Source organism: Toxorhynchites rutilus, chromosome 2 (assembly GCF_029784135.1).
Source record: "Toxorhynchites rutilus septentrionalis strain SRP chromosome 2, ASM2978413v1, whole genome shotgun sequence".
Lineage (NCBI taxonomy): Eukaryota > Metazoa > Arthropoda > Insecta > Diptera > Culicidae > Toxorhynchites > Toxorhynchites rutilus.
In genome coordinates this window covers 270,758,501-270,775,606 of record NC_073745.1, presented here as the reverse complement: position 1 = coordinate 270,775,606, position 17,106 = coordinate 270,758,501, and the positions used below count along the sequence as shown (strand labels likewise).

Sequence of the window (17,106 nt, the reverse complement as noted above, 5' to 3'; positions counted from 1 at the left end):
AATCACCCCGATTCTGTATTTCGCCGGATTTGCATTTTGTTCGAAACCATTATTTCGTTCGAGTTATAATTTCGTTTTCTCTATCTCGAATGTTTTGCCCATTTATTTTTCGAAGAGAAGCAGATCGAACGAAATGCAAAAACAACTCGAACGGAACACAGCATGAAATTCTATCAAGTCGTTCGAAATACAGAATAGGGGTGAATGTGTAACGCTAACCACTCGGCCACGGGAGCAGAAAAATACATATTCAAAGCAAATTATGAAGAGCAAATCATTCACAATTAAGTTGAGTTAAACAAATATTGGGCAAGTGAATATAACCCCGAAGCAAGTTCTATGGGTCTTGTAGGACTGGAAGAAAATCTGCTTTATGAGCTTCTACCATGCAACTAGTCTCGATGAATTCCAACAAGTACTGCTCGCAGCTGAACGTTTAGAATCAACGATCTAGAACGCTTCAAGAGCGCTTCTAAAACTCCACCCGCCTTACTCACCAGACATTGATTATCAACTGTTAAGATTGCTGTAAAACGAGAACATATTTCGCAATCCGCGACCATGAATGCACATGAATGGATTCTGAGACATATTACGTTCATATTGGAATTTAAAGAAATTGAATGGAAATTATGACTTTATTTTATTTGATTACTTGAAACCCGTAGTCCTGACCTCGACTGAACTACTATGATATTACCGCTAAAATTGATTATTATAATATAAAATCATGTTGCACCCGTGGCCGAGTGGTTAGCGTCTCACATTATCATGCCGGGTGTTCGGGTTCGATTCCCGTTCTGGCCGGAGAATTTTTCGTCAAAGAAATTTCCTTCGACTTGCACTGTGGTCACGCGTATTCTAGAACTTGCCCCTCGAAATACATTCAAGGCGGGTTATTTGGCTTAAGAAATCTCAACTAAGTATTAATGAATGACGCTAGTTAAATGCATACGTTGAGACGGCAAAAGTTCCACAGGGAATGTTAACGCCATTCAAGAAGAAGAATATAAAATCATTATTAGACATAACCTTCCTTGAAAATTTTTCACCACTCGAAAATTAATATTATTTTAAATTACATAGAATACATATTTGATACGGAGAAGTAAATTTTTATTAACAATTTTTATTTTCAAAGTGTGTTCAATCCACCAATTCATTGTCATTATCCCTTCCCAATAACGAAGCACAAAGTTTAATGCAGTCAATACAAATAACGTTTTTTCATTTGAGTGACAATTCGGGTGTGTTGAACGATCCAAAACTAGCAATACATTACAACATTTAGACGATTTGAACAGCACGATGATATCAACGTCGGTGAATTCAAAACATATCGTTATTAATAAGGCTATTAATTATATGAGGAAGCATGTAATAGAAAATTGAAACAAACTTGAAATTAGATTTAAGCGAAAAATATACGATTCTCTTCAGTTTCTTCCAAAAACTGGACAAATGTCCACGTGGACAACAGGGGGAGGAATATAAGGAATGTCCACGCTTATCCACGGAGGGGGAGGGGGGTGTCTAAAATCACGCTTTTTCTGTCCACGTGGTATGTGGACAGCCCCTAAAGGTATACGCAGTTTTCAAATTGAATGATTGTAGGTCTGAACTATACACCCGACGATCAATTAAATATACTTGCGAAGACAGATTGATGGTACCACTCACTTACAAATTTCGGGAAGTGCTTACTCATTACCATGGAACTCGGTTTCACGAATAATTGGATAGCACAACTGTATTTGTATTTTGGTTTTCGATCTGAAGCTGTTAAGCTAATCGACGCACCCAAATATTGCAATCAGCAAAGAGTTAAGTTGATCAATTGGCAGGTTGAGTTATTTGCCCCAGTACCGAGACCGTAATTTCATCTGAGCAAGTTTATTTTCTGTGCTCTAAGTCGCTATGACATTTCCTGCCGCAATTCGGGTGATAATAAATTAAAAGTTCAGCAAAATGAAAAGTTTAGCACTCATCCGATCAACTGTTTGCAATTCGTGGCTCTCCAGTTATTTTTTTGCACTAAGGGGCTTAATTCCAAAGAAATCTTCGATTGCTGTTTTTGGGTACAAATGAGATCGATATATGAATAACATACGTCCATACTAATTCATTACCTTTATTCGCAACGAAGAACGTAACCACACAGAATTGAATTAATCAAATATGTGATCCGTTTTATCTACAAAATAAAAAAGGGTCTGAAATTCAATCGAATTCGAAAGGTGTTTCGTGAAGTCACTAATTGAATTACTATTGGAAAAATTATTTGGAGAGAAATGTGAATGCTCAGAATTATTGGAATCTAAAAAACGATTTTGGGCGGGATGAGATTCGCCCAAATCTGCTGGTAATAAAATTAATCAATTGCATCCATTACCCGTCTGCTGTTTATCGGGCGGGAGACGACAGCAAAATAAAATCGGCACGAGACTGAGTCAGCCACTCACTGCGGTCAGTGCAATAGAGAATTAAAAATCCCTAGATGAGTGTCGTAAGATTTCAGTTGATCGTCTCTCGTACACTTTACGATCAAGAACTCATCATCCGCTCTATGGAATGGGATTAACCGTTTGTGGCTTGCACTCACGATAAAACTTGAGTAGTAGAAGTAATGCTTCGAGAGTGCAAGCAGTGGAGATTTCACTTTCATATTGCTTTTTTAAGATCTTGGTGGCTCACCGTTCCAAGTATTCTCTCTGTGTACATATGAAGAATAAAAGAGTATCGCCTGCTGGGGGTGATTTAAAAACATACGACTAGAGGGATATACTTATTCATTGATCGTTGAATGTGATTTTTTACCATCCCATCCCTCATTTACCGGATTCTATAACAAACTAAAATTGGAACGTTTTGGCAATTGAATTATAAACTGAAGAAAAAGTTTATGTAGAGAAATCGATCAAGCCACTTACACCCCTTTCCTTCTGAAACCCTCAATTGGCCATCGTTTATAATAAAAAAATAATCCAACTTATGTACGGCGTCCATCAATTCTGCAAAAAAAAACTATCGTTCGAGAAAAATTAGTCTGAAATCCATTGTTAAAATGCTAATAAAATAAATCGTACCTGAATCAACGATATTTTATTACAGAAAAGCACAGTATGGAAAGCAAGATACAATACAATTGTTGCTTTGAAGTACATACACCATGAGGTAGATAAATATAAATGCATATGAATCATATTTCATGAGAATATTCCGTTTCCGGAACTTAATGTGGTTGTGTTCTAGCGACCGCATTCAAAGATCCACAAGTGATGCCAACGATTAACCTTCGCAGAGATCCTTGAAAGAAGAGAAAGTTCTGGAAATGGAAACCAAAAATAGTATCATTGCACACATCAGAGATTTGAGATATAGCAAGTGCATACAATTAACTTGACAGCTCCAATGAGTGTGGCCTTTATGGCAATATCCAAATCTCGTGGAAAGATTATAGTGAAATCATCAAAATCGGCTACCACTTCACAGACTAATCCATTCCAACGTTTGACGATGCTTCCAATCTCTACGCCACTCGGAGTCACAATTTTATAATGTAAATCGCCAAAGAAGCCAAAATTGCAGCCCGGGCCTTCGATCTTCATCACTACGCTACCGTAATTATTCAGAACGCTGAAACGCGATCTCCAAGCAGACCAATCATGCTGGACAGTCCCGTACACCGTTCCTGTTCCGCTGGAAACGGTCATCCGCTCTCTACTGAATGGCAAAGGATAACAGCAGCAGGGCAAACAGCAATTCATCACACATCGCGTCTTCCTGCTAAAATGAAGCGCCAGTAATCCATTTGTTTTGACCATATTGGACTCGGTTCGAAATCCCTGTGGGATGCAGTTTCTCGCGCAGAAATTCTCCTGCTCCTGTATCCGATATATAATCTGGTCGTGTTCGTTGATCAGATCGAAATTGATGGGCATATCACAGCCACAGACCAGCTGTACGATTTGCACCTCCTGTTTGAACCTGATCCGTTCCGTTTCGACCAGGTGCTCCAATCCAGATAATTCCGGGCTTGAAGGTTGCTGCATTGGTGCGCCATATTCGTTGGTCGGTTGATTGCTGATCGTTTCATCTAGCTCAGAGTACGGCGGTGGCTGTGGCTAAAATCAGGAAATACACGATAAAAAATTAGATTCGTTATCAATTTTGTTTCATGGTTTTATTAATATTTATATTTATATTGACAATCAGGTGACCAATTGAGCGTGATCGAGTGACACCCAGGGCGGGTCGCTAGGGTTAGAAACGGTTTCACTGTACGATTTCAAACCGAATCTTGAAAGTCCGAACCGATTCTTCGTGATGAGCTGTAACACATTTAATACATTCACTAGCAATAGCTGCCTTTCCGAAACATCATAGTTGCCAACTTTTTCGTGTCGCTGTCAGGTACTCATAACATGTGTCGAGCTTGAATTGCTTCTAAAATTTCGGCTTTATAAGAAGACTTTAGACGATTTTGACCGTTCATATAATTCCCAATGAAAATGACTAATGCACTCCAACATTCACTTTTCCATCGTTGGACCGGACCCGGAAAATCTTTCACCTGCTTCACTCATCTTATGAGAAATTCTCCTTTTAGTAGCAAATTTTTAATCGATGACCATTTCGTTTAGATAGTTTTAAAATAGATAGCGAGAAAAATTGCCAGTGCATTGAAAGTGATTACAACATTAGTCAGAGATGATCCTTCGGTTTACAAATATTCTACACTAGATCTAATTCATGTAGTAGAATGCAACAAAGGTACAGACAAAACAGAAGTAACAGGTCACACACCTTAGATTCATAGCAAAATCATGTTGTCCTCATGAGCCCAAAAAGTTGTCTACAAACAAAATTCGGATTTTTCATTTTGCTTTCTCAACAAATCATGAACTCATTCATTTGATCCTGACATGGGTGGGGCGATCGATAGCCTGCGAACGGGACTTCATGAAAACTAAACCCTGGCCTTCCAATTGTTGAAGGATGTCGTTATTTTAATTCTGCAGTTTTTCCCACCCAAAACGAAAAAACCAGGAGTAGGTTATATCTGTGATATAACCGCGAGATTACCGCAAGGCTACCGTTGAGAAACGTAATCAAAGAGAAACTTTGGTTGGCTAGTTGACGCATAATGCATCATGCATCAATCGAAGACCAATCGAGACGGAAATGAAATTTCAAGAAGCTATCGCTATTTATAATGATTTGAATAGTTTTCTTTAGAAGCAGTTTTGAGCTATTGAAACAAGTTTTTATGGCCAATAAGCAAAAAAACATCTCTCGCAGATCTTATATCTTTCAAATAATGTTATTTTCATACCACTTCGTTCATCCAGTAAAGAGGTATTAACGTTCAAATCCTTGTACTTCGAACGTTACCCCTCGTTTTCGAGACTTTGAATTTACCCCCCAGTACAGAAATGAAAGATGTAGTATGACGAAATAATGAACATAAAAACCAAGAAAGATTCTATAACATAAACTTTTCCGTAGTGACTTGTTTTGTTAGATAATACCATAAGTAACAATCGGTATACTTGTCACGGTCATGGGTGTCGCCCCTCTAAGGGCCGCCCCCTCCACCCCCTACACTACGCCGCTGTTGACAATGTACTTATTACGTGAGCATGTTAATTATTATTCGTTATTATACGACCACTACATCCAATATGATGTCAGATGAATCATACCAAGACTTCACTGTGAATTTAGGAACCCTTGAAATGGTCCAAAGTGAAATGATAGAAATTGTGCAGATAGAAAAAAAAAGTCACAGGAGGGTTGTGTCCGAGACATGACCGCATAGTTGACGTAGGATTCCGTTAGGCTGTTGGGTATTGTTTGTTCACTCCACCAGTGTTTACCGAGTGATGATGACAGAAGAACGGTAAACAGCCGTTGAATGGTGCGTATCAGATAAGAGATACCGAAGTGGATCGAGATATGATGAGAACCGCCCTCTGTGACGAGATGCCTCCTGTGTCCTGCATGGATGAAATAAGAAAAAAACTCACCAATACACCAAACGATACCAATAATAATTACCAACACTGAAAACAATTATTAATTTTTCTCATCAGCAAAAACATGTTACATCAATATATTTGAAATGGAAAAGGTAAATTTCTTTTATAATTTTACTTTCCGAGTGTTTATTCAACCCAATGCGAATTTTATTTGAACTAACAACTAATACTTTTCCAATTTTTCTCGCCGTATAAACTTTCCTTGGGTGAAAATGAACACAACAAAACAGACAGCTTGTTTGCTAAAATTAATCGTATCACTCACCATACTTGCAATATAAAAATGCCCCCGACTTGCATTTATTTGCAATGAACACATTTCGATAGGAACAAAATTTCCCCCTACTTTCATATTAGAGATGTGCCATCCGCTCATGAGCTGTTCCGAAGAATCGACTCTTTGAAGTGAGTTGACGCGGAACAGCTCGCAAAAAAAAAATCAAACAGCTCTTCAGCTCACTTTGATGATGATGAAGGAGAGAAAAGAGTTGTAGAATTGAAGAGAGTATGTGAGCTGTAAGATTCAAATGAACTGACCGTCTCTCGCTCTTCGTGTTAAGACATCAGTTTAGTTTCATTTGTCCCTCGTCTTTTCAACTGTTATATTCGCGTTGACGGCATTGAGCTTTGTTTACCAGTTTAGGGGGCACCAAAAATAATAATTGGCTCTCAGGCAGAATGAACACGTTTTTAAAATTCAAATTATTAATGAAAATTAACTTCTGTGTATCAAATGAGTATTCTATTTCAATGAAAAACACTTTGTTTGCAGGCGGTGCAAAAATCTCATAAGATTTTTTTTTTTTGAAGAAAACTTTCTATTGTAATGTAAAGCCTCAGTAAAAATGTCGGAAATGTTGTACTTGCCGAGTCTGTTGTAAATAATAGTCTGGAATACGTGTTTCAAGTAATTAATAATATGGTGTGAAAAATTTCATTTGAATTTTAACATTTTCAAACTGGCTTCGTGGCTATCGAGTTTGGGACCCAAATTGAAAGTCGGCACTGACAACTGATCTGAAGAGCTGTTCATAAAGAACAGCTCATTTAGATGAGCTGATATGATCAGAGCTGTTCATCATGATGAGCTGATTTGCACACCTCTATTTCATATATTTGCAATGCCGATTTCCCCAGGCAGCTTGGTTTTGATGTCTCTGTTAGGGAACACATTTCGATAGGAACAAAAGTTCCACCTACTTTCATGTATTTGCAATGCCGATTTCCCCCGGTAGCTTGATTTTGATGTCTCTGTTAGGGAACTCATTTCGGTAGGAACAAAAATTCCCCCTATTTTCATGTATTTGCAATACCGATTTCCCCAGGCAGCTTGGTTTTGATGTCTCTGTTAGGGACCCGCCGCATGTGTCGTCGATTCGACCAATCAGAAGTGGGTATTTCCGTTTCGATTTTTCAATTGTTCGATAGTTAGTTTCATGACATATATTATTTTCTTCAATATTTTTATATTAATTGTTATGAAGTACCGAAATCGATTGACGCAAAAGTTTCATCAATCCATTATGAAATGACTGAGTAATGAGTTGTAAAAAAGAAATGAAAACGGGCAAATAATGAGGGAAGTTACGCACAAATTATCAGAAAAATCAAGAAAAATAATGGCCAATAATATACGACAGCAAAAATAAAAAAATGTGAGCAGTGTTGCCACACATTCATCTGTACCGAAAAGGGTAAAAATCTTTCTCGTCCATACTTTTTCTTTCAAAAATCTGAACCAATAAAATATTTGATGCACAGAAAAATCAGTTTAATTAGCATAAAAAAATACTCAAGCATTGCTTTCTCAAGTTTCATTATGATTATACATATTCTTGCTAAACTTACACTACGTATTATAAGTTGTTAAAAGTTTCGAGCTGTCGTATGCTGTTTATTGAAATGTTTAAAGCCTAAGACTGAGCCAATTCAAAAGCTAAGTTCTATTGCTGTTTTGATCACAAAAAAAGCTCGACAATTACCTGAGGTATGATTAGAATATCAAAAACGGAGCATCAAATCTCCGAAAATGTATTTTCTGTAACAGTCATTTATTTATGAAACAATCCTGATTTTAGAACACGGTATTTGTTCTCCAACTCTTGTACTCACCTGTACTTCAGAACAAGAATCTGTAATCTGTACTGTACAGATTCTGTACCAAAAAAAAGTAACTTTCCAGATAATTATGTACATGTGGCAACGCTGCTGCTTTTGTGAGAGCCAAAATTGTTTAAAATGGGGATAGCTTTTACTCAGGAAAACGGTTGAATCGCGCAGGATCAGGGTTGCCACATATACAGAATATTCTGTATTTTACATATATATATATATATATATATATATATATATATATATATATATATATATATATATATATATATATATATATATATATATATATATATATATATATATATATATATATATATATATATATATATATATATATATATATATATATATATATATATATATATATATATATATATATATATTTTATTTTCATATACAGAATCTGTATATACAGAATTACAGATTTTCAGCAAAGATACAGAATTGACAGATTTTTTTTTTAAATTAAATATTAAATATTAAATTTATTACCGTGCATAGCCAAGGTATCTATGGCTTATAAAATAATCAATCAAGCTCATCAATAACGTCAATCGCACTTTTCAACCAGAAAGTTCTCAATTTTGCGAAATTTATAATGAGACAAGAATGTTATTGTTGATCCTGTTTGGTAATTGTTGGGTTTTGTTTGGAGAGCTACGTGCAACGATTCGCTGATGCTGACCTTGATGTGAAAGATTTTGAAGGCTTTCTGAGAAAGCTTGAGAATGTTTGCGTTGCTATCGATGCGGAAGAAGCTGAAAAAGGATTAGATGCAGTTAGGAAGTTGATATTCAAATCGATTTGTCGTGACTTTTATACCGTTCTGAATCATATTTCGGACACTTTGTTCTAATATCTTGAAATGATTAATGCACTGATGATATAACTATAAAATCAATATCACAATTGCTTCTTTAGAGTAATCCCTTGGTTTCACTATCATTTCATATGAGAACTACATTTGAATTATAACATAATCGGCAAAAATCTATCAACACTACTCACTATCGTTTGTGTTTGACGTTTGCTTAGCATGAGCACGTAGAATTTACCCGTTCCTCAATATTTAAATTTCTTCCGTGTTTCATCAGTTCTCATTATCGTTAACAGTTTACTGTGATTGCTTGGTAAGTGTTTCGCAGTTGACTATGAAATATAATCAAGTGTAATGTAATTTTCGTTCAAAAAATTACAAAATAAAGTGTCTGAAATTTGAATTCAATCTGTCCGAAATTTGATTTTGTGTCCGAAGTTTGATTTTTATTCATTTCATTTGAAAAGCATTTTATTCGATGTTTTTTTGACGTAGAACTACGTCTTTCATGAAGGGTGCCAAATCAGAAAACAGGACACGTTTTTATGAAATAAAATTAACGTTAATAACTATTTTTGCCGTGAACGGATTTTGGCGATTTACATACTAAACGAATCGGAAAATCCCTAAGATTTGTTTAATATGCTATACATTAGAATCCCTTGGTATGTAAATGGTTAAAATTCATGAAAATTTTAAGCGTTTCTATTTTCCCATACATTAGTTTTGTCCATTTGTGTGCTTTCCCGAACAGAGATATCAATAACGAACAACTTATCGACAACCAACGGAGGGGAAATCGTAGGATTTAAAGTCTCCGTGAACAAAGGAAAAGAAGAAGAATGAAGGGGAATACTTGCCTAGAGTATAAACAGTGGATCTCGCTGAGGCAAACTTTCATTCGGCATCGGACTGTTGAGCAATCCAGTTCACTTTGCTTTCGCTGCGCTTCGATCTAAGATTGGACCCCACCAGTGGTAATCCAACTTGGATATCGTCGTTTGCATTTTCTGTTCATTATTCGTTATTCGTATCGTGTGTTTTTCTTCCCGCGTCATAAATTGGACGCTTCGCGTAGTGTGTGATGAGCAAGAAGAAGAGGAAGGCAGGCTCGAGCTCTGCAAAAAACGAACGCATTGCCAGCGGCAATGAAATTTCTAGACAAGCGTCAGCTAATGATGCACGCGATGTTGGTGCAGTGAAAAGCGCTCGCACTGAACCGAGCCTTCGCGAGTGTGACACCGCATCGATCAACAGCGAAGTAGGCGATTTCGACGCGTCGGTCGAAAATGTAAACGCCGTTGCCCAGGTAGTAACCAAAATCAAGCTCCCCCGCTGGTGGTGTGAAGGCGGTCGCTCTTGACAAACTCATCAGCGAATTAGCATCGATGGCTGTTACAGCAGAGTACAAACTGTGTGGCATGATTCAGCCTTTTTCCAAGCAGTTAACACTTTACCAACCGGCCGTCGATTATTCGACTTTTGCTCCACAGCGCTTACCGACCGGTTGTCGATTAATCGACTTTCGATCTTTCTGTTAGATTTGGTTAGGTTAGGCTGAAAAGTAGCAAGCAGCAAGCATTTCGTATTCTTTATTCAGATAATCGGTGCTTTTCTCAAAACTTTAGCTTTAGCAAACACTTAGTAGTGATTCGGACGATCTGCGGCTGAATGGGCGGTGAAAAGAGCATAGTATGTTCGAACCGCTACCGGTCGGTAAAGTGTTAACATTGTTTGTTTTCCGTCATCATAAGGGCTTCTTTGGTGCCTTTGAGAATGCATCAATGCATTAAACTGACATTATGGCGAAGCAGGCGTTACGGTTGTGCTTCAAAAAAATATTTGGAGAATACCAAGCAGGTTGAAGGAAGGAAGGTATTGAATTAGAGAGACTTTAAACTCTGAGAGTTCATTCGTCTCTAGCAGGTTGAATGTCTTACTGGAATGTTATATGTTATTTAGGTTCGCGTGCCAGTCACAAAACTGTCTTCAACTAGGATTGCATTTGCGCTAATATTGATCATAATGGAGCATTGCTACTGTTTTCGAGGTTGTTGATATTAACAAAAAGAGTTTATTTCGCTTGTTTAGTCACCGAGAAAGTAAATGTCGTTCTGGAATTTTGTATGTCATTAGGTTTCGCTTGCCAGTAGCAAAAATTCCTCCACTAAGGGTGACAGCTGCGCTTCTCTCGAGCATGAGAAAGTAATGGAACTTTTTTTTGAGGCCAGTAATATTAACACATGCGTTTCTTTTGAGAATAGCGCAATATGATGAGAAGGGTTTATATTCCTAGTAGTTTCAAGTCATCAATGTATGACTCTGTATACATGCTATGGTCAACGCTTGTTTGGCGCTTGGTTCACGCTTAGTTTGTACGAACGATGCCTAGAGATGCGATTCCTTTGAGGCAATACTAAATAACATGTAGCATGATATTTGATACTTGCAAGTGTTATCATTGTTGTTTCCATGCGGTGCCAAAGATATATCAATTATCGTCAACTGATTCTACAATGAAAGAAACATTTCAGAGATTATTTTACTAAGCAGTTGTTTCGAAAATTTCACAGCATTATAGAATAATATCCGAAGGTATAAACAAGCGACTTATATAAAATAACAGCGTAGTTCTACGTCAACAATGCGGTCGTATCTTGGACACAACCTCCTATAACTTTTTTTTGTTTTCAATTAAATAGGTACCAAAGTAGAAAGCTTGAAAGCGTATTGAACTAATTTATTAAAAATATCAACCAAATAATATCTGTGCATAATGTTTAGACCTGTTTTTTGCATCATATGCCTAAAGCGTCTGAAATATGATTCAGAACGGTATTGAACTGGTGAAACATGACTGCTGCCTTGATAAACCCTCAAAGTTTAATCAAGCTACCCAACCTTAATGATTCTATGCGCCAATTTCCTCAATTAGTTGAAGCAGGTAATAAATAAGGCTTGTATAACGAATTCAGGCTACTCAAGTCAAATCTTATGGGGGCAAAAATCGAGTGAATTGGATATAACTTGGTCCCGGCTCCCGGTCCCGGTCGATAGGCGTGATAGGAAACTTTTGTATAATGTCGTTTAAAAACATTTTTGATGACATTCATCAGCATGTGTTGAGCGAATTTTTTTGTTTTACAGTGCCAACAAAACAAAATCCAGAAATCGGCTGGCTTCCACAATTATGGGCTCTATTTTGAAAGCGAAGAACCGTGTATCGGCTCAAGGAAGATGAAGTTGAAGGCAAAGTTCAACAAAACCATGTAAAAACATCATACAATTCGGATGGAAAATCTTTTCTATGATTTATGTTGCTGTATTGACGCGACTTCAACAGCCCATAAATAATTAAAATGAGTTCTAAGTGAAAATAAACCTTTATTTTCATTTTTTCTTTCAACTTTTCAATATAGATTTTTTATACACATTTTTTGGCTAAAAATACAGATATACAGATTTTTTCAGAAAATTTTCTATAATTAAATCCAGTTTCAATAATTTCTGGAAACTAAAAAATATTGAACAACAAAAACTACCTCTCTGGGCTACAGTTCATCAACGATTAATAAAACAACAACGGCTCAGAACACTTGAAAGATCTATGCAGTTACGAATAATTTCCGTCAAAAAATTATAAGTGAGAAGTGTCGGTTTACAGTAAAATTTATGTAGGGCGGTTAATGTATGCTTCTAATGCGGATACACCTGGAACTGATCGTCGTGGAACGATGCCTGGATCTTCATGAAAAACAGATAAAATTAAGATAAAAGCTGTACGAGAACATATTTTAAGTTTCCCAGAGTATGAGAGCCACTACACCAGAGCTCGTCACACTCCTGGTCGAATACTGGAGTCCTGATTTAGATATTCGTAAAATGTATAGCCTGTACGCAGAATAATGTGACGAAAATAACCAATCCTTTGTTAACGAATGAATCAACAGGAAGGTATTTAATACTTAATTTAACTTAAATTTCTATGTTCCTCGAAAAAACATGCCAAAAATGCGAATTACTGAAGAGGAAATCGGAGCGAGCAATAATGGGAAGAGAAATTACATCTTCATTTACAAAAAGTTGATCGAGCAAGTTTTGCGGAGGACCAGAAAAAAGCAATATAGAATTCCAAGGAATATTATGGATACTCATTTGATTAAAAAAAAACACTTCCGTATCATAAACTTTTTGCGTGCAAATGAAACATGCAACTACTCAAAAACTCTTAGGGTAATTGATTTTGGTTGGTCCGAATTAGGGTGTTTTCACGCAAGTAGTAAATGCAAATCGATTTTTCTTCATGAAAATCACATTTAATCAAGAAGAGTTTGGGTTTGTTGAAAAACCTCAAGTCTCTAGTTGCTAATACTACCATAAGGCGTTGAAATTATTCTAATTTTTATGTTTCTTAACGATTTTCCTCAAAGAGAAATTATGATCATGGTTTGTCCGGTTTCAGAAATCAGCATTTTTGAATGAATCGAATGTTGAAGTAGGTGTTGCATTTTTCATTGCTTGTGTTTACTGTCATCATATTGATCCATTAATAATTTAGGCTTTCTTCAGAATATTTACTTTTCTTGGGCATTTTAAAAGTGTTCACATGAGTGTGTAACTCAACATAGAAAAACTTTATTTGTGCTATGCGCGAAGGACACCATAAATAAAACAAACAAACTGCAGCGCGCCAAGCGGTTGCCATAGAAATCATGTGGACAAACCAACATCAGCGCATTGGACAAATAATGATCAGAATTTAGGTCATCGAAGTGCATTAATTACATGATTTAGCTTCGTAAATCTGATACAAATGGTGTACAAACATGATGTTTACAAATTTAATATGTTTTATAATCCAGAAAAGGTCTGAATACGTACCAAATAAACCTCTGGTGGTTGATTGAAAGTTAGTTCAAATTAGGGGCGATTGACATCAATAGAAGGTGAATTTTAGAAGCCTTCAAAACGTGTGAATCCGTAAAAATATCCGTAAATCCGTTTACGTATATCCGTAAAATATGCTGAACTTTTTGTATGGGATTATTATACCACATGAAGAAAACAAAGTTTTCCACTCACATTGAATACCAGTTTGATACGAAGAAGATAATTTTCATTAATGATTTTTTATTTGAAAAGTGCTCATTCTGCCTGAAAACTCATCACTATCTTCGACACTTCACTAACTCGTAAAACGTAGTTCAATGGCGTTCATTTCGTTTCCACCCTGAAGTGTATTCGAGAATCAAGGCCTATATATATATATATATATATATATATATATATATATATATATATATATATATATCACCATAAAAATAAACAACAGAAACCATCGAAGTAACAAGATATAAGCCAGCCACGGATCGTCACTATTTCAAGGACAACAAACGGACCACCCGAGAAGTAAACATAGGAGCGAGGTGCAATCATCGGTTAAAATGAAAAATATATAGAATTATATTTCCTTATTGAGCCAATTTTTTTTTAATTTCCTTATTCAAAAAACATAACTATATATGTACAGCGAAAATAACTAGCTCATTCAGGTTGAACTTCCTATAATCAGGAAAGATCTCCGGAAAAACGCTGACTGTTATCAGCTGTCTGCTAGCACCAGAGCACTATTTTTGTTATATGCACACCCATATTTACTTCTAGTGGGACTTTCCCAAAAGTTATGCGGGTTTTCCATCACACAAGCAGCGTTGAATATTCCCATATAGCAGAATTGCGACGCTAAAAGGCTTCAGTCTGGCACCTTGAACAGTGAAAACGGATAGAGTATTGGCCGAAACTCGCCTGCGTTCGTGGACATTTTGGGTTTAGATAACGTTGAGTGATTCTGAAATGAACGTAAACCTGTCATTTGCTTATCGTCATTGAAGGTCATTTTAAGGAAAATTGTTATCCATTTGGAGGTGTTTTGATTGGATACAAAAGTTTTTTTTGTAAAATGGTTTTATTTGTCAGTTTATGTTATAAAGTTTCCTTGTTTCATTTTAGTTCGTCAAAATTGCATATGTAGATGAAATTTCAAATGATCTATATCAATTATATCATTAGAATCATTGATAAAACAAATATAGTTAAAGAAAAGTTTAAGAATTTTCACTGTTTAAAAATTAAATAAAACAAACCCTAAAACTAAATCTGTTTTGGATCGAATCAGTGGGTACCGATTAAAGATTCAAACATATTTGGACATATTATATTTAGCTCAGTTGTTCTGTAGTTAATCGAACACCAAGATATAAATCGTTTTAAATACTCAAAAAAAATCACGTGCGCCTTCACATTAGGCCTCACTTTAATTTCAGGAATCGAATATCAATTCCATGTGCGCAACCCAATTTGCATTACTTCCAATGCCGGGAAATAAACCGTTGTAATTCTGGATATTTACGAACCGCTGGGATATTTACGCTCGAAGCAGAATATATCTTTTGGGGTGATTCATGCAACAGATGGTAACACGTATCCAAAGATGCTTATCGTTATACCGATCTCTCATCGGCATATTGAAAACATAGTTAAAACAGACGTCATCGTAAATTTGAAGTTTTGCTTTTGCTGTTAGGCAGCCCAGTTTGCGAGTAACATTCGATTTTCCAGCACAGTTACCGAGCGATCACTGTATTTACCACATTGCTGATGACTTCGTTAAATTTATCCATCTTTAACAGACTGCTGCAACAGGAGGAATATGGGTGGTGTAATTGGCAGACTGGGTGGGGGTATTATGGAGTTGGGAAATCCACAGACACTACTTTCACGATTGACGGTCCGACACTGACTGTTTCAGGCGTCGACAAGAACACGCAATCGCACTCTGGCATGAGAAAATACGAAATTCCCACATCTCTTTGGTAGGAATTCCGGTGGAACAAAAATTATTACGCAGAGCAAGTTTATATACTCTCAAGACTGCAAGTGACATACTCTTTTAATGTTGCATTGTTGATACGCAATTTGATTTGAGTTTGGCTATTGATCAAAATTATGTTCACGACTTTAGTTGTCATTGCGTTAGAATCCACGATCGATAGAAGATCCATAAACTGTTGGAATATCGGTAGAGTATATTCCACACAAACCTCTGCGGAGTTCCATGTGGCTCCAACATTCAGAGCATTCCTTGTGGTTCCAATACTTAAAACGGAAGCACACTGTTTGACCGGTAGTCAAATATCGGTGGACACTTTCTTACAGACAAAATTCTCTTCAATTATCAACAGTTCCAAGCAATGCCGAACATGGAAAACATTTGATTGAAATATTTAACGTTTGACACGTTAACAACCAGACAAAAGTTCAATATTTGTTTGTCGTACACTGAATTCTTTTTTTACGCGATTGATGCGAACACGCAAACAAAAATCCTGGAATTTCAGGAGAATCGCGTAAAAAGATTGCTCCTTCATCGGCACGCGCTCGTTTGGATTACCGTATCTACAAAATAATCTGTATTTCTACAGATTTTTCAAAAATTTTGGGATCAAGAATCTGTAGTTACAGATTGCAGATTGTTTGAGTTTCGTACAAAATATACAGATTTTTAGAAATAACATTTGGTTATTAGTAATAGTTTGATGGCAATCATATTTTTTCACATCTCATTTGCGATATAAGGCGAGAAGATGCAAAAATCAGCAATAAATAAATAACACTTCATCGTTCATCGTTTTCTTGCTAAAGCACAGTTCATGTGAATTTCAAAAGTGCACACAGACCGGGCTTTTGGCTTTAGAAGTTCTCGTTTTCAATATTGAATGCGGTTCACACATTTTCAGTAATACAGGGTTTTCCAACTTTAAATTCCGAAAGTAAATTGAAATAAAACACACTTAGAATTCGAATTTCAATGAAACTTTTATTTCAAATTTAAGTTTGGTTTATGCCATTATGTGTGAAATACAACATCATTCAAATCTCCACCTAGGGCTTCCTCGCACACCTTGATCCGGAACAGGTAATTTTCGATGACTTTTCGGCACATATGGGGCGGTATCTCGGTCATAACTTCACGAATGTTGTCTTTCAAATGTTCAAGAGTTTGCGGAGAGTTGGCATAGACACGGTCTTTCGCATAACCCCACAAAAAAAAGTCTAGCGGGTTCAAATCGCATG

The 17,106-nt window shown here is 36.4% G+C and overlaps 1 protein-coding gene across 1 annotated transcript; it reads right to left on the bottom strand.

The window, feature by feature from the left end:
* Positions 1–3,121: 3,121 nt before the first annotated feature.
* LOC129770854 (phospholipid scramblase 1-like) lies at positions 3,122–16,156 on the bottom strand. Its single transcript, XM_055773980.1, has 3 exons — positions 15,621–16,156; positions 3,393–4,124; positions 3,122–3,325 (listed from the first exon to the last, which is right to left on the bottom strand). Exons 1-3 carry the CDS (start codon positions 15,651–15,653, stop codon positions 3,233–3,235), a joined length of 858 nt encoding a protein of 285 aa, XP_055629955.1. The 5' UTR covers positions 15,654–16,156; the 3' UTR covers positions 3,122–3,232.
* Positions 16,157–17,106: the final 950 nt, after the last annotated feature.

What these genes read in the sequence shown, in the direction of transcription:
- LOC129770854 (XM_055773980.1), bottom strand. Translation starts at nt 15,653, where the DNA reads ATGGATAAATTTAACGAAGTCATCAGCAATGTG. An exon ending in ACGAAGTCATCAGCAATGTG is followed by an intron (nt 4,125 to 15,620) that starts GTAAATACAGTG and finishes TCCTGATTTTAG; the next exon opens with CCACAGCCACCGCCGTACTC. An exon ending in TTGGAGCTGTCAAGTTAATT is followed by an intron (nt 3,326 to 3,392) that starts GTATGCACTTGC and finishes TTCCATTTCCAG; the next exon opens with AACTTTCTCTTCTTTCAAGG.